A 26,104-nucleotide genomic window follows, 5' to 3' on the forward strand; every position below is an offset into this window, starting at 1 on the left:
GACAGCTTTTTTATTTATTTATTTATTTATTTATTTATTTATTTATTTATTTATTTTATTTTTATTTTTTTATTCTTATGTTAATCCCCATACATTACATCATTAGCTTTAGATGAAGTGTTCCATGATTCATTGTTGGTGCACAACACCCAGTGCTCCATGCAGAAAGTGCCCTCCTCAATACCCACCACAGGCTAACCCATCCTCCCACCCCCCTCCCCTCTAGAACCCTGTTTGTTTTTCAGAGTCCACCGTCTCTCATGGTTCGTCTACCCCTCCGATTTCCCCCGCTTCACTCTTCCCCTCCCGCTACCTTCTTCTTCTTCTTCTTTTTTTTTTCTTAACATATATTGCATTATTTGTTTCAGAGGTACAGATCTGAGATTCAACAGTCTTGCACAGTTCACAGCGCTTACCAGAGCACATATCCTCCCCAGTGTCTATCACCCAGCCACCCCATCCCTCCCACCTCCCACCACTCCAGCAACCCTCAGTTTGTTTCCTGAGATTAAGAATTCCTCATATCAGTGAGGTCATATGATACATGTCTTTCTCTGTTTGACTTATTTCACTCAACATAATACCCTCCAGTTCCATCCACGTCGTTGCAAATGGCAAGATCTCATTCCTTTTGATGGCTGCATAATATTCCATTGTATATATATACCACCTCTTCTTTATCCATTCATCTGTCGATGGACATCTTGGCTCTTTCCATAATTTGGCTTTTGTGGACATTGCTGCTATAAACATATGCATGCATGTACCCCTTCAGATCCCTACATTTGTATCTTTGGGGTAAATACCCAGTAGTGCAATTGCTGGATTGTAGGGTAGCTCTATTTTCAACTTTTTGAGGAACCTCCATACTGTCTTCCAGAGTGGCTGCACCAGCTTGCATTCCCACCAACAGGGTAGGAGGGTTCCCCTTTCTCCGCATCCCCGCCAACATCTGTCATTTCCTGACTTGTTAATTTTAGCCATTCTGACTGGTGTGAGGTGGTATCTCATTGAGGTTTTGATTTGGATTTCCCTGATGCTGAGCGATATTGAGCACTTTTTCATGTGTCTATTGGCCATTTGGATGTCTTCTTTGGAAAAATGTCTGTTCATGTACAAGACAGCTTCTTCACCACATCCTCCTCCTCTCTTCAATGAGAAGGTGGGACTGAAAGAGACAGGAGCTTAAAGGGAAAATCGTGCAAGGAGGAGGCTACCACTTTCTGTGTCCCCTTGCAGGCCCCAGTAGAACCACAAAATGGTCCCTTCCCGCCAGCATTAGTGTGGAATTTGTGAAAAGGTCAAGAGGATACTGTACTATTTTAGCATCCGCAATCCCAATATTCTCATAAGCAGAGCAGTAGGCAAAAAGTTCAGTGCAAGTCATGGTTGGTTGAAAGCAAACGCGTAACTGCCTTTCTCTGTCCACAGCCAGTGTGGGAGTTCTGGGGTTGGCCTCTGCGCTCACGGGCCCTAAAGAAATATGTAGGAATTAAGTCTTGCAAAGTGAAAGCAGAAGGTCAGAAAATAAAGAAAAATCGATGGAACGGGTCAATTCAGTGCTCTCCCCAGAGCACAGACTTCGCAGAGATGCGAACGTGGTGTAGAGATCTCTGTGAAACCAGCGGGCTTTCTCGCACTTTTTGGTGGGCAGTTGTTGAAATGCTGATTCTGATGTCCTGGGGCTGGGGTGGGGGCCACTTGCTGCATTTGTGACCAGCTCTGAGGGGTGCTGGTGTTGCTGACTAGCCGCTTGTCAGGACAGGGTGCTTCAGCGGGCTCTGACTCTGGATGTCACTGTTGTCCCGCACGCAAGTGAGGGTGACACAGAGGGGACCCTGTACTGGGAGGAGCTGCCTCGCCGAGGCTCAAACGAGAAGAACTGTCCAGTTAGGGCTTAACTCTGGCTCCCAGTCTCTTCCAAAATCTTCCAGCATTCTCTACAGAGGCCCCGTGTTCCTGCCAATGAAAAGAATCAAGAAATACACATTTCGTGGACTTGGAATTCCAGGAACTGGCTCTTTGTGCAGCAGTTAAGCGCTAGGAGGGAAGGAGAGGGGGGCAGAAGTGTAAGAAAATAAATAGGAACTTAGAGGACATTCAGAGAGGAAAGTTCCATTTCCTCCTGCTTCCGTCGTAGGAAAAAAGCTGTTATGTGCCTTCCTCTCTTCACCTGGAAGGACACGGGGCCACCACTAACTGGTTCCTGGGACTCTGTTCTACCTCTTAACCTCTGTTATTTCATGAAATGTTCTCATCTACAAAGGCAGGATTTGAACTCAGAGGGTTTTTAGAGTACATTGTTAAACCATGGCAACCAAGAGTTTTATGATCATATGACGTTGTATATAATATATTCATATGTCTTTACTTCAAGTATGTGGTTTTATTTCTGTAAGGACACCTCTAAAATGTGTGTGTGTTAATATAAATATATGTGTGTATATATATACATATATATTTCGTATTTTCCCCTTGGCTCTCTTGAAAAAAAAAAATCTTGGTTTCATAGCTTCAGAAAATTTTTATATAATTCATAGTTGGCTGTATTAATTTCTTCTTCCGTGTTCTTAATCTAAGGAATCTGGCCTCACAGTGGCAGCAATAGAACTTTCTTCTGCAGTTTACCAGCATTTTCCCTATCCATTTGCTTATGTGGGGTATATGTGTGTGCATGAGATACCTCTTTGAAAGAATAAAGGGGAGCCTGTTCCAGAAGGTACTTAGGATCCAAATGTATGTACTTGACTGTGTTCTTTTGACACAATGACCTCTTCAGTCTTAGGACAGGAGTCTAGAGTATATTCCCATCTCTGCTCTGACCAATTGGTTACACACCAACCCCCATATAATACTATATACAGGAATTGAGTTTATGAAATATAATTTACTCTGAACCAAGGCTGAAGAATAAACAGAATCCCACGTTGAACAACAAAAATGGCCATATTAAATTCAAACATCGTAAGACCATATTGTATGCTAATGTATGGGGATTAACATAAGAATAAAAAAATTTTTTAAAAGACCATATTGTATGCAGAGAGATTTTTGGATGCATTGTTTTGATGGTGTGTTTACTGTGTTAAAAGCAACAAAGATAGACATGGATTACAGTTCCATTGGCCCTTCCATGCGGTTTTGGCGAGAGTTTCACCTTTCTGCAGGGTGACCTGGCATTACCCGTCAGAATGCACAGGCTGTGTCTTTTCATGTCATAAATCTACTTCTTGGAATTGATCCATAGCGAATTATTGGACAGGTACACAAAGCTGAATGTAAAAGTATGTTCCCAGAGTACTTGTAATATGAGAAAATTGGAAATAATCTAAATATTCAGTAAAAAGGAAAGTCAAATAAAATATGGCCCAGGCATGAAAGGGAACATTCTGCAGCTGTTAAAACGGAAAGATGCAGGTGTTATCTTTAAAAGATGGCTCTTATAGGGGCTCCTGGGTGGCTCGTCAGTTAAGCGTCTGCCTTCAGCTCAGGTCATGATCCCGGGACCCTGGGATTGAGCCCCATGTCCAGCTCCCTGCTCAGCAGGGAAACTGCTTCTCCCTCTGCCCCTCCCCCTGCTCATGCTCTCTCTCAGATAAATAAATTAAATTAAAAAAAAAAAAGATGGCTCCTATAAATGTTAAAAGAATTATAGTAATGGTGCTGAGACAATTGGTTATTCAGATGGAGAAAAATTAAGCTCGACCCCTGCCTCATACCATATACAAAAATTAATTTGAGATGAAGCACAGAAAAAACTAAAACCTTAAAGCTTCTAGAAGAAAACAGAAAATAATGTCTTTGCATCTCAGGAGCAAGCAAGATTTCTTAGCACAAGACTTCTTAGCACTAACCATAGAAAAAGACAACTGGTGTGCTGGGCTTCCCAAAATTTAAAACTTCTGTTCTTCAAAAAAGCAGCATCAGGAAAACAAAAAGGCAAGCAACAGCCTGCGGTGGAAATATTTGTGATATTTTAACACTTACAAATCCAGAAAAGGACTCTTACCCAATTATATAAAGAATTACTGTAATTCAAGAGCAAAAAGACAAACAACTAATAAGAAATGAAGAAAAGACGTGCCCAGAGTTGTTGCAGAAGAAGGTCTGTGATGGCCACTCAGCCCAGGAGAAGATGCTCAATAGCATTGGTCATTAGGGAGACAGGGGCAAGTCAAACCACCAGCAGTGATGACCAATACCAGCTGATAGTATCTAGTATGGGTGACAATGAGCAACAACTTGAACTTGCGTACATTGGCAGTGAGAATGTAAAATGTTGCAACCACTTTGGAAAGAAGTTGGGGTGTTTCTTAGAAAGTTAACCACACACTCTCTGTGATCCAGCAGTTTTATTCCTGAGTGTGTAAACAACATGTTCACAAAAAAGATGTGTGGGAGAATATTCATAGCAGCTTTATTCATAATTGTCCCATCGCGGAAACGTCAGTGGGTGAAAGGATGAAAAGATTGTAACATATTAATAAAAAATGCTACTCACAGTAAATAGAAGAGACTAAAGAAAAATAAAGTAACATATTTGGGAACGAATGTGTATGCCCATGTGTGTGAGCACAGGGAAGAATTAGGACACTACCCACCAGAATTATAGCTGAGTTTTCATTTTTTCTCTTACACTTTTCTTTATTGTTGAAAATGTGCACTGTTGCCCCAAAAGAGAAAAGGTACCTTCGTTTGGAAGGGGTAGGACGAAGCAGCGCCTTTTAGCGCTGAGTTAGAGAAGAATCCAGAACCCTCCTCTTATAGCACTTCCTCCCTGTTGCCTGGTGGTCAGTATCTGTGGTCAGCCCTGTGCCAGGATGAGCTTCCAGACGTGGCGGGGGGCGGGGGGCCTGGGAGGCAAGACCTATGTCCTGCTGACCCATGCACAACATGCCATGGGGTCTGAATTGATTTGGCAACATCGGCCCAGGGGAGCCTAGGATTGACACAAGCCCAATTACAGAATCACAGGATGTCTGTCAGCCCTGGAGTTGTTATTACAGGGCTGTCCTCCCCCCACCCTAGAGAACCGGGGGCCCACAGCATTTAAGTAACTTTGCCAGAGTCCTGGAGGTCGTTTGAGGCCACGTGGAAATGAGAACCTGGTTTCCAGGCTCCTGGTCTTGGGCTGCGACTTTGCTCATCACGATCTCCACTGTTGTGGATGAGCCCCCGTCCTCATGAGCAGCTTTTAAGGCCACAGAAAAGAGGTTTCCAGGTAAGGGAATGGACTTTCTTTCATATCTTAGAACATTTTATTGTTAAGCCTTGGGTCCAGATTTGTGTTCAGTGAAAGAGGCTGAAATTCAGAGGTTCTTTTTGTTTTGTTTTGTTTAAAAAGATGTTATTTATTTGTCAGAGAGATAAAGCACAAGCAGGGGGGAGCAGCAGGCAGAGGGAGAAGCAGACTCTCCGCCGAGCAGGGAGCCCGATGCAGGACTCGATCCCAAGACCCCTGGATCATGACCTGAGCCAAAGGCAGGGGCTCAACCGACTGAGCCACCCAGGCATCCCGAGACTCAGAGGTTCTTGACTTTCCTTGAGTCCTGACCTCTTTTGGATATGGACTGAAGGCAGTAAAAGCTCTCCCTTGAACAGTGTGTGTTTGCTAAAAGCCACAAAACTTTGCATTTGATTTGGGGAGTTTCAGAAACCTCTGAGACCTGTCATTGTGTAGGAAATGTTCTTTGGCTTGCATTCCTCGAGTTTTCAAGTAGTCCTTTTGCATTTGAACATAAGGAAACGATGAACCAGTTTTCATACCGTTGTGGTGAATACGTTTCTTGACAAAATAATCGTTTGGGAACAGAAAGGACAGCAACTAGGAATATCATCAACACACCTCATCACAGTAGACCCTTAAGTGTTTTCTGTGTTTCCTGTTGCTGTTAACATCGTCTTTCCAATACAAGTAAAATTTCATGGTATTTTTTAAAAATCCCACCACACTGGCACAGCTGGTTTAGTTTTGGCATTGTGTTCAATTCTCCTCTGCTCCTACCCAGTGCGAATAATTCATGAGTACAGCGGAAGACTGTCTTCAGCATGTTCCTCCATCCTGTTATTTGGAAGAAGACCATCCCTTCCGTAAGAAAGACACAAGCCACGGCCCCCGACCCACGAAGAGGCCAACATTTCTCTGTGCTTCTCACCAAAAACTAGGTGTTTGGATAACAGCAGGTAGTTTCCACTTAAACGATGGAAGAGTTTTGAAAACGGCCCAGTGCCGTGGTTTTGGAAATGGCTGCGGAACTTGTTAACACACCAACCACTGGGTCCACTTGAAATTTCGGATTTGGCAGCCCGGGGTGGGCCCAAGAACATGCATTTCCGATAAATCTCCAGGTGACAATACTGGTCCAGGGCCACACTTTGAGAAACAGTGACGTGTGAGGAATAAGAGTCCTAGAAAGCACTGTGTTCTCCAAACTGCTCCTGTAACAAGACATTTCACACACCGTGCCAGGGTCAGGGAATCAGAATCTCTAGGGAGAGTCTCAGGATGCTGTACTCTCAGATTTGGGGAAACACTGTTGCAATTGGGTAAGCCCTACAGCGTGGTCTGCTCATCCCCTGGATGCTTCGACCCGATGACTCTGTCAGCTTCTACAAGTGTATCTTCCTGGCTTCATCCTCAATTTTTAAATGAACTTTGGGCCATCCTTACAAAGATTTTTATTTCAGGTACCAAATATGTTGTGCAAGAGAGAAACCAGGACCCCTGCCTTCTGAGAATTTCCTGAGGTTTTAGTGAGCTCCCTTTCTGTAAGCACAGTCCTAATTGAGTGTGCGTGCATGGGAGAGGGAGATAGAGACGGGAAGGAAGGAGAGAAATATGCATTTCTAGCAAGTTCCCTGGTGATGGTGATGCTGCTCGTGCAGGGATCCCATTTTTTTTTTTTAAGATTTTTTATTTATTTATTTGACAGAGAGAGAGATAGCGAGAGCAGAAACACAAGCAGGGGGAGTGGGAGAGGGAGAAGCAGGCTTCCTGCCGAGCAGGGAGCCCGATGCGGGGCTCGACCCCAGGACCCTGGGATCATGACCTGAGCCGAAGGCAGACGCTTAATGACTGAGCCACCCAGGCGCCCTAGGGATCCCATTTTGAAAACCACTGGAATAGACCAATGACTTTCAACGTAGCACATTGGAATCTCCTGGGGGAGCTTTCTTTATGCCAGGGTCCCACCCGCAGAGTAGTTTCACTGGTGTGTGGTGGGGCCTGGGCAGTAATTCCGCTATTCTGCCAATGTCATGAACCACTGCTTAGGCTCTCTCAGGATAGAAGGTAAGCCTGTTAGGAAACGTAAAGCCCGATAGGGAAAATAGGGCTAACCCAGTGCGTGTCACACTTCACCGTGTGTGCGAATCACTTGGGCATCTTGTTAGGCTGCAGGTTCTGTTCAGCAGGTCTGTCGTGGGGCCCACGGTTCTGCTTTTTTAACAAGTCCGGCAGCTGCCGCTGCTGTTGGTTAGGGGGGATGGGGGCTGCACTTTGAATAGCAAGGGACTTAGAAGCTTTAACGAACACATGTAACTGCCTATCAACACATCATTTTTATATTTAAAAGGTATATTTTGGGGGCACCTGGGTGGCTCAGTCAGTTAAGCATCCGACTCTTGATTTTGGCTTAGGTCATGATCTCAGGGTTGTGAGATCAAGACCCGCATCAGGCTCTGTGTTGGGTGTGGAATTGCTTAAGATTCTGTCCCTCCCTCTGCCCCTCCCCCTGCCTGTGCTCTCTCTCTCTCCCTATTTTTTTTTAATATATATTTTAAAAACAGGGGCGCCTGGGTGGCCCAGATGGTTAAGCGTCTGCCTTCGGCTCAGGTCATGATCCTAGGGTCCTGGGATCGAACCCCACATCGAAGCCCACATCGGGCTCCTGGCTCAGCGAGGAGCCTACTTCTCCCTCTGCCTCTCTCCCTGCTCATGCTTTCTCTCTCTCTCTGTATCTCTGTGTCTCAAATGAATAAATAAAATCTTAAAAAAAAAAATTAAAAACAGTATAAAACAAAACAATGTCCTTGAGATGCTAGACATATTAAATTAGAAATAATAGCTATTTTGCCATTAATGAATGTTTACCTTCCCTCAATGTCTAGACATTTTTGTTGTAGCTTCTCCCTGCCCCCTTCCTGTGGTTTCACACAAATGTTTGTGAATTAATTTTGCTTTAGTACGCTACAAAGATACCCACAGACCTTTCTCCCCCCCACCCCCACTCCTTGGTCTGGATCTCCGTGTGCACGGTCTTTCTGAGAAGGGATCTTGGGGATCTTGCCTTCTTGCTTCCTCACTGCCTTAGCCCCTGCCCACTGGGTGTTGATACCCAGGGGGCTAAATGTTCAGTAAAGCCCCAAGGCCCCCACTTTAGGAGCGGATGGCTTTCGGCCCTGCCCCACTGTCACATTGCACGCTCTAGGAGCCGGCCTTCTGGGGACGTGGCGTCAGCCTGTGTTTCTGGCTCAAGCCCACCCTTTTTCTCCTGGGTGAGGGGTGAAGCCTCTTCCCTGGCAGGTTCCATCCTCTGGCACTTTTCCAAGCATGGTGGAGTTGAGACATTGCCATCAGAGCCTTTTAGAAGAAGGAATGGAGGGGCGCCTGGGTGGCTCAGTTGGTTAAGCGACTGCCTTCGGCTCAGGTCATGATCCTGGAGTCCCGGGATCGAGTCCCGCATCGGGCTCCCTGCTCGGCAGGGAGTCTGCTTCTCCCTCTGACCCTCCCCCCTCTCCTGCTCTCTGTCTCTCATTCTCTCTCTCTCAAATAAATAAATAAAATCTTTAATAAAAAAAATAAAAGAAGGAATGGAGGGGTGGGGCAAGGAGGAGGCAGGAGTTCGGGCTGCGGAGGAAGGGATTAGAGTCCCAGTGGCAGAGTCGCCTTCCCCAGGCCTGTTGCGGCTTCCAGCTGAACATGGCAGAAGTGTTGAGTGATTGATGGCATTTGAATTGGCCCTGAGAGGACATGTCTGTGGCCTCTGACCACTTGAAATTGGTGGGAATGACCCCAAGGGTCTTCCCTTCCCATGCCGACCAGCGGACAAGGCTTTCCCTCCGAGGGGTGGCCTGTCCTAGGTCAGGCTGTCACTCTCCTGCTGTTACCCGAAGCATCCCTCGGTGGAATGACGGGCGGGCGGGAAACGTTTTCAGTCATCTCGGTGGCAGATGCCAATACCCCCACCCCACACCCTGGTGTTTACGCACCTCACACGGCGAGACGGACATGGGCACAACTTCTGCAGAGTCATGAAAGCGGCGTGCTTGTCCCAGCAGGAAAGCCTGAGACCAAAAAGCAGAGAATGTTTTGAGTCTCCGATACCAAAAAGGGAAAAGCTTAAGTGAGATTTATTTCAATGGCCGAAAGCGACATTGAAGATCTGCTGGAACAGTTTGTATGACTTATTAAGGGCAACTTGAATTTGAGAGTGGCTGGGGCACAGCAGACGCTGGTTTTTCCTCTGTAGGTCTCTGGATTCCATTTTTGGTTCCAGCTTTTCCAGTAACCATTTTTAGAATCTTTAAAGATTTGTTTATTTATTTGAGAGAGAGCGCGGGGGGCGGGGAGCGGCAGAGGGAGAGGGAGAGGGAGAGAGCATCTCAAGGACACTCTCTGCCGAGTGCAGAGCCCAACAAGGGGCTCAATCCTATGACCCTGAGACCATGACCTCTGAGCCAAAATCATAAATCAGATGCTTAAGGGACTACACCACCCAGGCGGGTGTATTTTGCTCTACTGTTAACAGAGTAACATTTAGGGTACCTCCTGGGCTAGCCACTTAACTTCTTTTAAGTTTCTCTAAAGTAAGTAGGAACTTGTAGGTTCCGAGGAGAACACAAGAACTTATGGGAAATGTCTGTTTGGCATGGCTGTGCCTTTCTGTTATAGAGTGGAAAGTAAAAATTTCAGAAGTTAAAGTATACTCAAAGGGCTAGTTATATCATTAGGGGGAAATTCTCTGTGAAGTCTGAAAAAACCATTCCTGAAGCATCTAGTGTCTTTTCCCCATAACAGTAGTAAAGAAGACCCAATCTACCTCTCCTTAAAATGGCAAGAAACCTAAGCAAAACACTTAAAAAATTTTTTTTAATTTATTTTAGGGAGAGAGCAAGTGGGGGGGGGCAGAGGGGGATGGAGAGGGGAAAAATCTCAAGCAGATTCCACACCTCCACGCCAAGCACAGAGGTCCATACAGGGCTCAATCCTAGCACCCTGACACCTCCACCCCAGCCAAAACCAAGAGTCGGACACTCAACTTACTGAGCCACCCAGACACCCCCTAAGCAAAATACTTAAAAGTAAGATCATTTATTTTGTGTTACACATTGGTATTAAAATGTTTAGCGGCTTTGCACTCAGAATAAACCCCCTTCCCCTTCCCATATCCAGCAAGGCCCAACAAATGTCCTAATTTAGCCTCTGTTCACCTCTCTGCTCTTTCGCTCCCTTATATATAAAACTCGGTTGCTCAAACACATAGAGCTTTTTCCTGCCCCAGTGCCTTTGGACCATGGCTTTTACAGGAAAAAAGGATTTTAATTTTAACGAAGACCACTTCACCAGTTTTTACTTTTAAGGATCTTTCCGTGTCCTCTCTAAACTCTTCTCCAAGCTCTAGAAGATCTTTGACGTTGTCTTCTAAAAGTTTTAGGTTTTTTGGTTTGTTGAACATTCAAGACTCTGAGTCCTTCCGAACTGATTTTTGTATAAGGTGAAACGTTAAGGTCAAGGTTGGTTGGTTTGTTTTTGGAAAAGATCTTTCTTCCCTTGTAGGGTTGTTTTATATGCCCTTGTGGAAACTTTGTGGGAGCGTTGATATGTCAGGCTGTTTCTGGGCTCCATCCTTATTCCCCACACTCCCCTAGCTAACCCCTATCTGTCCCTCGGGTCTCACCTTCTATGTCATTTCCCTAGAGATGCTTGCAAGGGCCACCCATCCCCATCCATCTCCATATCCTCATCATCAACACTAAGAAATCTGGCCTTCATTATTCTCAGCACCTATTTTTTTCCCTCCCTTGTGGCATTTAGCATAATGTGTTAATAATTTGCTGTTGTGTGTGTGTCAATATGTGTGAAATTCCTGCCTCTAAGCCCCAAGAAGGCAGAAACTGAGTCTCTTGTTTACCATTCAAGTTCTACAAGTGTGCCTCTTTCAGGCTGAGTGCCCAATCAACATGTTTTGAGTAAATGAATGGCAAAAAGTCAAGCCTCTTGGGGGACATTGTCTAAAGCACCGGGTACCATTTTCTTAAAATCAGTGGTCATTCCTGGCTCTTGGAGCCTTAAGACTTAGTTTTTTCTCATTTAACCCATCTTTTTTTTTTTTTTAAAGATTTTATTTATTTATTTGAGAGAGAGAGAGAATGAGAGACAGAGAGCACGAGAGGTAAGAGGGTCAGAGGGAGAAGCAGACCCCCCGCTGAGCAGGGAGCCTGATGTGGGACTCGATCCCGGGACTCCAGGATCATGACCTGAGCCGAAGGCAGTCGCTTAACCAACTGAGCCACCCAGGCGCCCCTAACCCATCTTTTAAAGTAGTGGTTTTGAGAACCTTTGGCCTGCATCAGAGGCACCTGCAGACCCCTAGAGTTCCAGATTCACTAGGTCGGGATGGCCTGAGAATTTGCATTTCTAAGAAGTTCCCAGAAGATGAGTGCTAATGGTGCTGTCAGGGAACCACACTTTGAGAACCTCTGCTTGAAGATGAAGAACCTGAGGATGTGTTATGATTCTCTTTTACTTAATGACCATCCCAGGCACCTTTGAACTTGTCATTGAATAGCATTGATCACTTTAAGAGTAATCACGGAGAATATATCCTATAAGGATCGAATCCCAGAAGAATTAGAGGGAAAATGTCTGCTACCTCAGTAAATAAATGAGAACTTCACATTTTAAATAATTAAAATAGGAAATGAGCAAAAGCCTTTCACACTACAGTAAACTAATTCTCTTAACAACTATGGCTGTTACATTTGGGTTCTTTAATATTTGAAGAGGCTAAAGCACTGACATTTTAACTCGTAAACAACTAGCAGTAGGGATGCTTTCGAAGAGCAAGACGTCACTAACGAGGACGGACTTGTAAATGATAGGGTTAGGTTTCTGCTGTGGTCTCTTCCTTCAACCCTTTAGAGATGAACCAAAGCAAATCAGGACCTACTATTTCATGTGGCCTATGCTGAGTCATAAAAGTAGTTTCTTCTGAAGTCAACAAGAAACTTAAAGGTGGTAAGCTTAAAAAAAATTTTTTTTTGATAAATCTAATTTTCATTTATCTTCCCTTTCATTGCCCTCTTTGTTGCAGAGGAAAACAGCCAGTTTTCCGCCTAGGTTGTTACGATCTGATAAACCCTCCTCACTGAACATTTCCTGGAAAGAGCATTTACCAACAGCCTTTTCTTTAAGTGATCAGGAAGCTGTGTGAATTCCAGCAACCCAGCTGGGACAGAGCCAGTGTCAGGTTCCACAAGTGTTTGCAGGCTCTGAGGTGGTGGTTTGAACCTGTTGGTTAGTAAGATTGTCCTTATGCACACTCTTGGAAAGATCCCAAAGCACTTTCATGATGTAGAGTGGACGTGGATGGGCAGGGAGGGTCTGTGGGAGGGCTAGACACGCCCATGCCCACTTCGGGATCTTAACATGGGAGCTCTTTTCATAAGGCAGAAAAGAGGAGGGAGGAATTGGCTTTTAGTAGAGCTAATCTGTTCCACATACTGTGAGACCTAAATTATCTTTCAGCCCAAAGCACAGATGTCTAGTTTTAGACTACTGGGGGCATGGGGGGAGGTAAGCATCTACTCTGTTCATTGCTGAATCCTCCGTACCAGAAACAGTGCCTGGCACATTACATACAGGCCCTTACTTGTTAAATGAATAAATGAATTCATTTACTGTGGTTTCTTTCCTATTTTCTTTTTAGTGTCTTCATTTTAACTTGTTCCTGTGCTATAGAAACTTCTTCTCGCCTCTTAAATGTTACCCCAAGGAATAAGTTGTAAATGTAACTATTTGAACAAATGGCAAAAAAAATTTTTCTAATGGGCAAAAACCATTTGTTTTTCTACATTATAAATGAAGCTAGTGTCCAGGTAGGATTCTGACTTAGATCTTGATTGATAATGGAGATTTTCTTCCACCTCTACCCCACCCATACCAAGAAAATGATCTGCTGTATTTGAGAAGGGTAAATGGGTCTGGGTCATAATTAGGTAATTTGGTTGGAAAATAACCAATAGGTAGTTAACATTATTGCCACGGTTCCTGTGGTGGGAGCCAATATTAGAAATCACTGGAAGATAATCTGATGATGAATTGTGGCCAAAGTTTGCACTCAAACATACTTTTAATTAAGTTACTTTTAATTAAACTCTGGACAGAACTATCTGGGCAATCATAGATGGTGTATAATAAGTTAGATAGGTTTTTGGATGAGTGTTTGAAAGACTTGACTTATTTAAAGAAATAAATGAGCTTTGCACGTTTCGTTAGGGTAAAGGTATTTGTGTCTGTGTGTATGTGTGTGTGTGTTTCCAGTTTGGCTTTTGCAGACTCTGTTCTCTTCAGTTTTCTCTTTAGCACTCAGGCGTTGGTCCTCTTTCTCGACTAGGCGGTTCACTTCGTTTACAGCTAAGCCCCCGTGTAAGCACCTGGTTTTCTAGCCACAGCTCTGCTTGCCATCCACTTTCTTTTTCTTTCTTTCTTTCTTTCTTTTTTTTTTTTTAAGATTTATGTATTTATTTTTGGGGGGAGTGGAGAGGGGCGGAGGGAGAGCAAGAGCCCTAAAGCAGACTTCCCACTGAGTTCAGAGCCCAATGTAGGGCTCGATCCCACGACCCCCAGATCATGACCTGAGCCAGAATCAAGAGTCGGATGCTTAACTGACTGAACCACCCAGGTGTCCCCCCCCTTTTTTTTTTTACGATTTTTTTTCTTAAAGCAATCTCTACACCCAACATGAGGCTCAAACTCACAACCTCGACATCAAGAGTCCCATACATGCTCTGACAGTGGAGCCAGCCGCGTGCCCCGCCATGCACTTTCTTTTTTTTTTTTTTTTTAAAGATTTTATTTATTTATTTGAGACAGAAAGAATGAGAGAGAGAGCGCACATGAGAGGGGGGAGGGTCAGAGGGAGAAGCAGACTCCCTGCCGAGCAGGGAGCCAGATGCAGGACTCGATCCAGGGACTCCAGGATCATGGCCTGAGCCGAAGGCAGTCGCTCTAACCAACTGAGCCACCCAGGCATCCCCCGCCATGCACTTTCTTATCTCTTGACTTTGCATATATTGTTCCTTCTGTCTAGAATGCCCTTCCCTCTTTCTCACCCTGGAAAACACTCATTCATCCTTTCAGACTCAGGCCAAGTGGTCTCTTATAAATACATTTTTCGGCCACTCGCAGCCTTTTGGGGCAAAGCAAGGGCACCTTGCTATGGAGTAGAATCAACTGTGCATACACAGCTGTTGTAGTGCTTTCTCCTTTGATTACGTGCCTGCCCACTTTCAGCACTAGTGTGCGAACTTTTGGGAAGGGTACAGTGCTTTAGTTTATCTTATGTCTCCAAGCAGAAACAAAATGGTGGCTGGCAAAGGGAACAGTCAAGAAAACAAAGAGGCAACCCACGGAATGGGAGAAGATATTTGTAAATGACATCACAGATAAAGGGCTGCTTTCCAAGATCTATAAAGAACTTCTCAAACTCAACACCCAAAAAACAAATAATCCAATCAAAAAAATGGGCAGAAGACATGAACAGATACTTCTCCAAAGAAGACATCCAAATGGCTAACAGACACATGAAAAAATGTTCATGATCATTACCCGTCAGGGAAATTCAAATCAAAACCACAATGAGATACCACCTTACACCAGTTAGAATGGCAAAAATTAACAAAACAGGAAACAACAAATGTTGGAGAGGCTGTGGAGAAAGGGGAACCCTCCTACACTGTTGGTGGGAATGCAAGCTGGCACAGCCACTCTGGAAAACAGTATGGAGGTTCCTCAAAAAGTTGAAAATAGAGCTACCATATGACCCAGCAACTGCACTACTAGGTATTTACCCCAAAGATACAGATGTAGTGAAAATAAGGGGCACCTGCACTCCAATGTTCATAGCAGCAAACTCCACAATAGCCAAACTGTGGAAGGAGCCAAGATGCCCTTCAACAGATGAATGGATAAAGAAGATGTGGTCCATGTATACAATGGAATATTCCTCAGCCATCAGAAAGGATGAATACCCAACTTTTACATCAACATGGATGGGACTGGAGGAGATTATGCTAAGTGAAATAAGTCAAGCAGAGAAAGTCAGTTATCATATGGTTTCACTCAGATGTGGAACATAAGCAATAGCACGGAAGACCATAGGGGAAGGGAGGGAAAACTGAAGGGGGAGAAATCAGAGAGGGAGACAAACCATGAGAGACTATGGACCCCAGGAAACAAACTGAGGGTTTCAGAAGGGAAGGGGTGGGGGGAAGGGGTAACAGCGTGACGGGTATTAAGGAGGGCACGTGTTGTGATGAGCACTGGGCGTTATACACAACTAATGAATCATTGAACACTACATCTGAAACTAATGATGTACTATACAGTGGCTAACTGAATATAATAAAATAAAAATAAAATATACATACAAAGAAAAAATAGTGGCTGGCACAGATGCTCAGAGTTGCAGGTCTTTAAAACATGTGAAGGTCATAAAAATAGACACATCAAAGAGAAAAGAAAAAGAAATCGCCTCAGGTGGTAATGGTGCCACATTAGCCCCTGAGAGATAGTGAGTGATTATCTTTTCAGATTCTCTCTTTTCCAGATTTTAGGAACACCTGTTCATGTTTCTAATTTTGTGAAGCAAAAGAAAAACTCCTGATGACAAGTCGTGAAAGAGATTCCAGAACCTGGGCATCCAAACCATGATTTCACCTTTCCCAGTTGTCATTTGAGCCTCGAGGTTCTTCATTCCAACGTGACTGCCCTCCTTCTGTCCATTTTTGAAATTCCTATGATTCCGTTGGGAGCCTCCCACCTATCTTCAATGGCGGAGAATGTTGCTGGGTTGAGAAAGTACTTAATTTTTGGAAAGAGTCAGATGACACCCATAGCAAAGGCTAAGGCACGAGGTGGTGAGCCAGGCAGACTGGTGTCCTGTGGAGTCTCGAGGAGAGTGTGATGGGCGCGTACTGAGACATTTCCTGTGTGTCACCCAAGTCCCTCCTCAAGCTCGTATACACGTCATCTCAAGGAATAAGACGGGAAATACAATCGCTCCAAAAACAATATTCCCTCAAGTTCTGAAGCATAACTTTCTGTCTAAAAGGAATTTGAGCAAAAAGCATCCTAGCAATAAGCAGATACATCCCCCGGGTGACCTCCTTGAAAGGTTCCTCTTATTTATGGGCATAAATTCTGACTTATTAAAGCGGTAGTGCATGCAGCCCCAGGGGTTGGATGGCTTACCTCTGGACTTAGCTCTCTCACTTCCTGGCTCTCTGAGCCAGGCATGTTCTCACCTCCCCGTGCCTTGGTTTCCTTTTTATAAAATGGGGAGAGAGAATTTTCAGTACTTCACAGGGTCATTGTGAGGTTTGAATAAGGTGATGACTGCTAGGTGTTTTTAACAAGTGCCTTGAATGTAACATAATTTTACAAATTCTGAGATGCACATTGTTCACATTTTATTTTTTTTAAGATTTTTATTTATTTACTTATTTACTTATTTATTTGACAGAGAGAGAGGCAGTGGGAGAGGGAACACAAGCAGGGGGAGTGGGAGAGGGAGAAGCAGGCTTCCCGCGGAGCAGGGAGCCCGATGTGGGGCTCGATCCCAGGACCCTGGGATCCTGACCTGAGCCGAAGGCAGACGCTTAACGCCTGAGCCACCCCGGCACCCCCATTTTTTCACATTTTAAACACTTCTGAAATGAGGCTATGTCTTACAATTAATGTTTAATAAACATCTTACGGCCATTTAATGAACAGCACCTTTCTTAATCAGTGATACTTTAAATGGTGCACCGTAGAGTAGATGCTATTTATATCTCAATAACTGAGAGTAGTTAAGAGCTCGATAAATACCAGCTGTCATCTGCATGGTCCTCAGCATTGCCCTCATCATCATTATCTGGCCTCCAACCAAGACAGCGGCATTTGGGTGGTTGGTAGTACCAGCCTAGAGTATATATCAGATCTCAGTTTCATCTGTTTTCATTAATGTGTTCTTAGAAAAGACCTAGCGAGCTGTTGTTCACATTTGCTTCGTGGTAAGCTCATAATATAAACTATTTATGGGGTAAATTCATGCCATGTCTGTAGTATTCTCTGCATTATACCAGGGGAGCTACTAAAAATGCTCTTCAGATTAGTCTCTTGAAATCACAGAGAAGAAGACAAATTATTTTCTGTATTGATGTCTTTCCCTAAAGCCTTTCAAAGAAGTGCTTTTTCTTAGCAGAACTAAGCCACATCGTACCACTTAAGATTTACTGTTTGCAGACTTCTCCGGGGAAGAAAAGAAGCAGTTTATTGATCTGTAACAGAGAACGGATTGTGGCCAGACCTTTTCTGGTTTATATAATGCACTGACTGAAGAATCTGCATATCATTAAGAAGACTAAGGCCTCACAGTTTGAGGCCTCCTGTCAGGCATGAACAGTAACTGGGGAAAATCAATACACAATATAAAAGTGTAGTTTTTCTGCAGATGCCACCAGGATCCACGCCCGGTGACAGCCACGTCATATTGTTTCTACCAGCAGTATGCTTCTAGTTCCTAATTTTGGGGCTTCCTCCTCATTTTGATTTTATTGTTCAGTTTGAGGGAGGGTGGGAGAGACCAATTTGGATCTGACGTAGAAATCTTCTGCCAGGGGGACGAGGTTCACTAACAGGAGAGGACCTTGGACCAAAGTGGAGGAAGCTTGACTCAGAAGATTCTGGGCATATCTCCATCCAAATACCTTGATGCATATTTCACGCACATGTAATACACGCAGCCTGTTTCTTCTTGCCTTCTGTTTGCCCTCAAGAGTTTAAGTGGTGGTATTTACAAGCCGTTATGAAGCAAGAGCACAAGCGCTTAGGTCTAGAAAGGGGCCAGGGATCAGGGTTTTGCTTAGGTTTTGTTTTTGTTGACTTTTAGAAGTATAATGAGTTGAAGAATTCCAGAAGCTGGGCTTCTCTCCTCTGCCCCCTTATCTCCCTGCTCCCTCTCCTCCTCCTTCTGTCCTCCCAGAATATATATATAGTCCAGTCCAAATATATATATATATACACACACATATATATATATATATTTTTTTTTTTTAACAAAGCTGCATTTGCCAGGCATGTGTAGTCATTCCTATTCTTAAAACTTTTTTTTTTTTAATTTTATTTATTTATTTGACAGAGAGAGACATAGCGAGAGAGGGAACACCAGCAGGGGGAGTGGGAGAGGGAGAAGCAGGCTTCCCGCCGAGCAGGGAGCCCGATGTGGGACTCGATCCCAGGACCCTGGGATCATGACCTGAGCCAAAGGCAGACGCTTAACGACTGAGCCACCCAGGCGCCCCTTTTTTTTTTTTTAACTTTTTTTTTTTAATTTTATTTATTTATTTGACAGAGAGAGACACAGCGAGAGAGGGAACACAAGCAGGGGGAGTGGGAGAAAGTCATTCCTATTCTTAAAGGTAATGCTCACTTGATCCCTAAAGCCTGCCATTTGAGTGAGCCAGCTCTGCTTGCACAGAGGTTACTGCTTTCCAAGCTCAATGCCATGGACCTGAACCAGTGCCTGTTTGCAACAGGGCAGGTGATTGCCACATAGGCAGACAGATTAGAGCCATCCTGTCCTCCTGGTGTGCTGCCAGACCAAAAATGGGGACCAGCAGGGAGCCCGGAGGCCTCACGCGCGGAAGGCTGAGAATCAGGTCTCTGCAGGTGGGCTGAATGGTACTCACCAGAGCTGGAGAAGCCAAGCAAGGGAACGGTGTCGTTAGCTTTTGAACTATAGCTCAGGCTCATTCAGGCAGCGAAGAAAAGTTCACTAGCTCCGCAGCGAGAAATGCTCACCCTGTGTGATCACAGAGATCAGCCATATCCTCTGCCCTCCTCTTATTTACTTGTCTTTCTCACTCCTTATCATCTCCGTGACTATGGCCTGTTCGGTTCCTTCTGCATAGCATTTGGAAAACTCTCTTTTCTTCCTCCCGAGCGTTTTAAAGCAAATAAAACCAGACACAGGAAGTCTCTAATTTTTTTTTTTTTTTTTTTTTTTAAGAAAACAGTTACTATTACAAAAGTAATAAAGGAGCTAAACTCATTCCTAATGTCATCACCCAGGGGCAACCGTAAGAAACATTTTGGTGTATTTCCTTCTCATGGTTTTAAATAAATGTATAAATATGTACATCCATATTTTTAACAAAATTAGGTTTATGACAGAATACAGTACTTATTGATGTCCGTTGAGTATTTTGCTACATTATTAAAAGCTCTTAAATGACTTCAGTGGCTGCATGAGAACCCAGTGTATATGGATGTGTTTGTTATGTTGGCGTTCTCCTATTGGAAGGTCATTGTGGGTTTCCGAATTCATGCTTGAATTCTCAACTTGGAATTCATTAGATCAATTTCTTCAGGTTTTGTGGGTCTAGAGTTAGGATCCGGGCACAGTGGAAACGGAATACTTCCATCTGTACCATTGTTTGCTTTCTTTGCCAGCATTTTTCAAAAGGTATTTTGAAAAAGCAAGGTTGGAGCAGGGTTCCTTTCCCGTTCTTGTTTCTTTTTTGTTCTCAGTTTTGTGATTATAATACATCTTATGGTAGTAATCGCAGTTAACTTTCATTTTTTTTTGTTTTTTTAGAGAGGGAGCAGGGAGGGGCAGAGGGAGAGAGTATCTTATGCAGGCTCCACACCCAGCACGGAGCCCCACATGGGGCTCGATTCCACGACCCTGAGATCATGACCTGAGCCGAAGTCAAGAGTCGGATGCTTAACCCACTGAGCCACCCAGGCGCCCCTCAGTTAAATTTTAAATAGAGGATTCATATAAAGTAAGAAATAGGGTGCCCAACGTGAACCCTAATGTTTCCAAGCCGTGTGCCACACTATGTCATGTGAAGGTTATCTGATAGGACAGTGGGAGATATGGAAGACTTTTTAAGAGAGGAGCTGACCGGATCACATTTATGTTTTAAAAGACCAGGTAGGTGAAAGGCTTTGAGATACCTCAGAAGGGTTCCCATGAATGAATGCTTTAAAAATGTGAGCGCTTGGTATAAGAACAACAACTACTCTAAAAGTGCAATTGAGTGAACGAAAGTGTTGAGCCAACCTTTGCAAAAGAGGCTTACGTGTAAGAACCAAAAATGGTTGGTGATGGGCTATAGAGCGATACCCGTTAGGAGGCCGTTGGCGTTTGAAGTCCACCTTCCTAAAAACAGCCACGTTTCTAGAGAACCGGTTTTATCTCCTGGAAGAGTACCGTGTCTGGAGACCTGCTCTCGGTGCCCGTCCCCGGGCACATCTGTGGGGGCCAGGCAGCTGTCACCGCCGTCCACGGGCTGCCTCACCCTCACCCGGATTGGCGCCGTCCATGAGCAGCCATCTTTGCAAGCAGACGTCTAAGATTTAGTGTTGTACATATTTGTAAATGATCCATTTTGATGGGGCTCTCTTTATTGTTTCAGGTTGAATGCATTTGGGAACTTGATGCATAAAATTTGCATGACTCCTCACTCCTTTCTGGATCTGTCATTGGATTCCAGCCAGCATGGCTCACACCACAAAGGTTAACGGCTGTGCATCAGGTAACTGTGCTCTGGAGTGTGTGTGTGTGTGTGTAAGTGTATGCCTTTGCTTAAGCTGACTTCTTATTTCTTTTTTAATAATGGCTAGATATTAATTAGCAAGTTGCCTAGATAACTAGGCTTTCAAAAAATTTTCTATCCAATGAGGATGGTTTTTTGCCTTTTTTTTTTTTTTTAATCTCGTCGAGAATTCGCTTTCATCTGTAGAGTCTTTATGTACAGGAATCATTTAGGTAAATTATCAGCCGAGTCAATTCTGTTGAAGTGGTGAAAGATAAATGTAAAATCCTGAATGCTGATCCAAGTGTAATGTGCACTCCTCTCGGACTTCTTTATGAGGGATTGAGCAACGAGAGAGGGAAGTGAGTCTAGGTGCTTCAGGCCAATTCCTAGTATCCACTCCCAGGCATCTTTCGTTTCATGTTGCTACACAAAGAGAAAGAGGGGCTAGAGAAGAGCATACTATTTGAAGTGACTTTCCCGGAGAGGAATATGCGACAAGCCGTATCATGAATCATGAAGACTTGCATTCTCAGTCCTACTCCAGTTACATTAGAGATCTATGTAGTTTGCATATCTCGTCCAATATTGCTTATATAAGATTTGGGAAAATTTATAGAACAAACACAGAGAAAAGTCTCCCAAGAGACAGCGTAAGACAGCAGGTGACCACCTGTCCAATACGGTACGCCAGGTGGTCATTCCACTCTTGAATGATCTGCCAAAGAGCAGAGTGTATGAGAGTAGGGATTGTGTGTGGGGAGCACTTGGTGTGATGTCTGAACCCAGTCCTGGCTCTGCTCCTCTGGCTAATGGGAAGAATGGGGAGTTGGAATCAGGAGCCCTGAATTAGAGTCCCATATCCAGCACTAACCATGGGATATGGGGCAGGGCTCTTTCTCCATGTGTAAAACATCAGTAAATACATCTACCTGCAGGGTTAGGACCCATGTGAGGACCAGAAGTGGACTTACAAGCACCCTGTAAGCTGGAAAGCTCTGGTAAACCAGGAATAGGAGGAGCCCTCTGGAGTGGGCATACTCAGCCCACATGTGACTTTCTGTCCCAGCAATCCCAGCTGCAAGCATCCCTTCTGGCAAGAACGCTGTAGCTTGCCCCAGACCAAACCCAAACCAACCCAACCCAACCCAACTCGGCAGCTTATTCCGGGACAACTGGTCTCTTTCTCTGTTTATTCTTTTGCTTGCCCTTTCTACTGCCCAGCTTCTCGGGGCTTTTGTAGATTCTGCTCGGGACTGCTGTCACTAAGACAATATGAACGACAAAAGCTAACACGTCATGAGTGCTTACTGTGTCCTGCAGTGGCCCGGATGCTTTGCCTGCATCATCATGCTTAATCCTCACAGTAATCCTATGAGATTATGCTGTTCTCACCACCACCACCATCCCTATGTGATGGCAGAGAAACTCGGGCACTCAGCTAAGGAAGAGAAATCAGGATTATTCCTTGTTTCTCTGGTAAAATATTTGATAAAGGAGGAAATTGAAGCATTGTGAAATTTCTTGAGTGTTGTGGGTGAGTTTCAGCCCCCCGTGCTGCTATCCTCTCCCATCCCATTCCTGCCCTTACCTGTGTTCACATTCAGAGGAAGGGGGGTCTGGGGTTGTTGGTGCCTCCAGATCTTGACCCTCTGGTATCTCTGGCACATTCCTTTCTCCGAGGGTTTAGATACCTACCTCGTTTGCCCTCCATTCCTTTTCAACTTGACTCGTCCTAGAGTGTCCCTTTCCCCTTTGCTCCTAAAGTCTGATGACCCAGCTATAACCTTTCCCCACTGCCTAACAGGTCTGTGCACTGAGTTTGGAAGCAAAGGGAAGCTCTCTAATTAGTGACTTCTGGGGTGTCTGGGGATAAATGGTTACTGCAGATAGGTGTTGGGACCAGGCAAGGGACAGTACTGTTTATTCTAGTGGCCATGACCTCTACAAGCAATCTGATTAGAGGCTCAGCCAGACACAATTATTTTAGTTATGCTCTCACACACACACATATATGCATGTATATATATACATATATACAATGCTCATTTTAGAAAATTTTAAAATATAAAAGTTTAATATTTTCTTAAAAAATACAGCAGGAATTCCTGATAATACTACAACCCAGAAATACATGTTCTGCTTATTTTCCATGTTTTCTTTAAATTTTGTATATTTCACACAGTTGAGATGATGTGCTTATAAAAATCATGATTTTACCTTTTCTTTTCCTACTCTATATTACAAAAGAAATAGCTGCCCACTGTTAAAAAAAAATACTCGAACAATGCAAAAGTATATGCTGGTTATAAATACACTGTTTCAAAATGTAATTAACATATGAACATTTATAGGCTGCAGATTAAGATGCGATAAAAAGGACTTTATGGCAGCAAATGAGGGCTGGTTACTGATCCTTCCGGTGAGAAAAAGAAATAATTTCGGTAGTTCAGTAAAGTTTTTAATGTGGAGTAAATTGTATATTTTTTTTCATTTTTCAAAGATAAAGTATAATATTAAATATACTTTTTTAAACTGTATTTCCCCTACATGTGTGGTACCCAAAAGGAGTCTCTCCCACCCGTTCCCCTGAAAAATCAGTGCTTTGGGCTCCGTAGAACATGAGGAAAAATCCCATATGAAGGTGAGGTCAGGGCATTGGCACCAGAAACACTTTTCATGGTCTTAGGAACAAAGCAGGAGCAAAAGAAGCCAGCTGAGAAGAGAACCAGTTGGCCAAGCGGTGCCCTTGCTGCCAACACGTCTGAGGACTGACATCCCACATGCATGTCCCTGTTGAGAGTTGAAACTGAGGAAGGGACCGTTCAGAGTCCTTTTATCCTTTGACTTCCCCATTGAGTCCTTCAGTTAGTTTGAATAAAAGGTACCGATTTTAAAAGAAGAGCAGTGAGTTAATGCTGTAATTTGTGAAATGCATTGCCCTCAGTTTCAGGCTGACAAAATGCATCAAGGTGATGTGCCAGGTGCACCCCGCCTCGCTGAAGAAATATGCTTTACTGGTACACGGCAGAGATCCTGGAGCACGTCCAGTGTGCCAGGCACTCTTCTGGGCGCTGGGGCTTCAGCAGGGAACAAACAGGCCAAAACTCCTGCCTCCAAGGACCTTCCATTCTGGTAGAGGCTGAGGGTTTCTGTGGACGGAGCCTCCAGATAAAATAGAGGACTGACTTATGCTAAAAAAAAAAAAAAAAAAAAAGAAGTATTCACTATGTATTCGAAATTCAGATTTTGCCGGGTGTCCTTGCTTCTTATTTGCTACACCTGGCAGCCTCACCTAGGCACCCCTCCCAGCTTCGTCTTCCTCCTCACCATCTACCCCCTCAGCTTCAATCATGTCTTTGTGTCTGTCACCTCTTTTCCACAAGATCTCCATCCTACTTCTGTTGACCAGTCCAGTTTTGCTTGCATTCATTGCAAACACTTGACGGTGGTCTTACAGAGAGTCCCCTAATGTCATTTGTTAATGTGATGAGCTACAAGCATTAATAGAAATGGCTTGTGACCGTTCCCTGTTCTTGTGGACACCTAGGAAGCACATGGGGGGGCGGGGGGCGTTGGTTAGGAAAATGGCTGTATTTCTGCGCTTCGGGGATGGGGACAGTCTGCTTTTTCTCAGGTCTCTCAATCATGTTGTAAACTGGATGCACTGTTTACCTCAGTAAACACTAATTATTAATGTTGTGAAACTTTAATTAGAGCTTCGACTCTCTTTAGAAGCTAACGAACAAGTGGCATATTTGTCAGATGAAGATAATATACCTGCCCTGCCTTCTTCACAGGAGTGTTGTGAGGGAAAAATAAAACAGTAGCCACAAAAACGCTTTTTAAGATGTAAAACGCTGGTCTGATGTCAGGGGAAATCACCGCCCCCCTCGTTCTGTGAGCTCGCTCCTCGGTTCCCGGGCTGAAAAGCGCCTGTTCACAGGCCACCGGGCCAGGCCCTTCCAGACGCTTTGACTTTGAGGCAAGAACTATATTACTGTCCTGTGTCTAACAGTTAAATGAAATAAATAGATGAGTATTAGGGAGTACCATTTTATGCCTCCCATCACCAGCCTTATTCTTGCTGATATTTGCCTTTGGTAGTTTATTATGGTTTTTCTCCCTCTTGCTATTCCTCTTTCAAAGCATAAATATACATATATTTATATATATTTTTTTCCAGATAACTATCTATTGACTTAGGGTATTTATCGAACTGCATTAAAAACTTGGTTCTCATTTTAAATTCCTATGATAAATTTCATTAAGTCTGGTTGTTACTCTGGTCAGTCAGTTGGCTCCAGGTTTTGTCTCCATGCTGATCTTAAATGAGGTACAAAGGCCGCTGATAAGACCAGGGCAGCCAGGGCCCCAGACTCGCGGCCGAGCAGGTAGAGTTCTGCCGCTCAGTGCAGCCCACTCGGTTGTGCAAATATTTTTCCCAGCAGCAGCGTTTCTCAAACAGAACTCTGAGCCCACTGCCATGAACCCGACAGCAGGAATTAATTGCGTTGCTGTTTGTCAAGCACGAGACCAGTTTGCCCTGACTGGTCTGGCTGGAACCGCCCCGGGTTTTCCGAGACCATGTGTAGGGAGGTGGGGGGGGTGCCTCTGCTGGTGAGTCTTAGACCTGTGGTCTCCATCAGCCTTCCTCCAGAGGCAGAAGGTGAGCTGATGAGACGCTGAGGCTCCTTGAATGTGTGAGTACCGTCCATGACCCTCCAGGGTGTCCTGGAAAAGTCTGCCAAAGGATGAAATGTGTGTTCCTGTCTGTGCTTTGCATTCCCTTGTAAGCAGTATGTTCGGAGAGCTGAGGGTACAACACAGTTGCCTGATATCAAAACAGAGGTAAAGGGCTAATGTGGGGGTCTTTATGAGTCCACCCGTCCCTGCTTTTCAGATGACAAAACACAAGTTGCCCAGCCCACACAGTTAGCTAATGGCTAAGCCAGACATTGAACGCAGAGGGTCTTTTTCCCTTTGTTGAGCACATTCTGTTGACATTAAAAATCAGAAGTGTGGCATCTGTGAAGTCCTAATTAAGTAGATCAAGGGGAAAGTATGTATTTCAAGAAACTCCATGAAACCCAAAAGTAGAAGAGTTGCGAGTAAAATGTCCTCCCTGATAGAGGGTAGGTTGATAAGTTAGTTTCTTCTTAGTGTGAATTATCTCATAGAGCCAAATTAACAAACATATTAGTATTGAGTACATCATGCGGCTTCATCCTGTTACTCGGTGTGCTTAATAATCGGATTTCATTTCAACTTTAAATGAAATTGTTCATTTTTTGTT

General features: G+C 44.1%; 1 protein-coding gene across 8 annotated transcripts in view; it reads left to right on the forward strand.

Annotated features, from left to right (window-relative positions):
• The window catches only part of KANK1 (KN motif and ankyrin repeat domains 1), a 203,184-nt gene that overhangs the window by 118,480 nt on the left and 58,600 nt on the right, over positions 1 to 26,104 (forward strand). For 6 of the 8 annotated variants that reach the window (XM_035029114.1, XM_035029115.1, XM_035029108.1 and 3 more), the window contains exon 3: positions 20,689 to 20,808. In XM_035029114.1, the coding sequence (XP_034885005.1) occupies positions 20,772 to 20,808 (37 nt within the window). In that variant the 5' untranslated portion in view covers positions 20,689 to 20,771. Of the gene's footprint in view, positions 1 to 5,115; positions 5,222 to 7,239; positions 7,292 to 20,688; positions 20,809 to 26,104 lie in introns of those variants that run through there. The other 2 variants (XM_035029112.1, XM_035029113.1) reach the window with 2 other exon arrangements.

Source organism: Mirounga leonina, unplaced genomic scaffold (genome assembly GCF_011800145.1).
Source record: "Mirounga leonina isolate KUSES-001 unplaced genomic scaffold, KU_Mleo_1.0 Mir_224, whole genome shotgun sequence".
Taxonomy (NCBI): Eukaryota; Metazoa; Chordata; class Mammalia; order Carnivora; family Phocidae; genus Mirounga; species Mirounga leonina.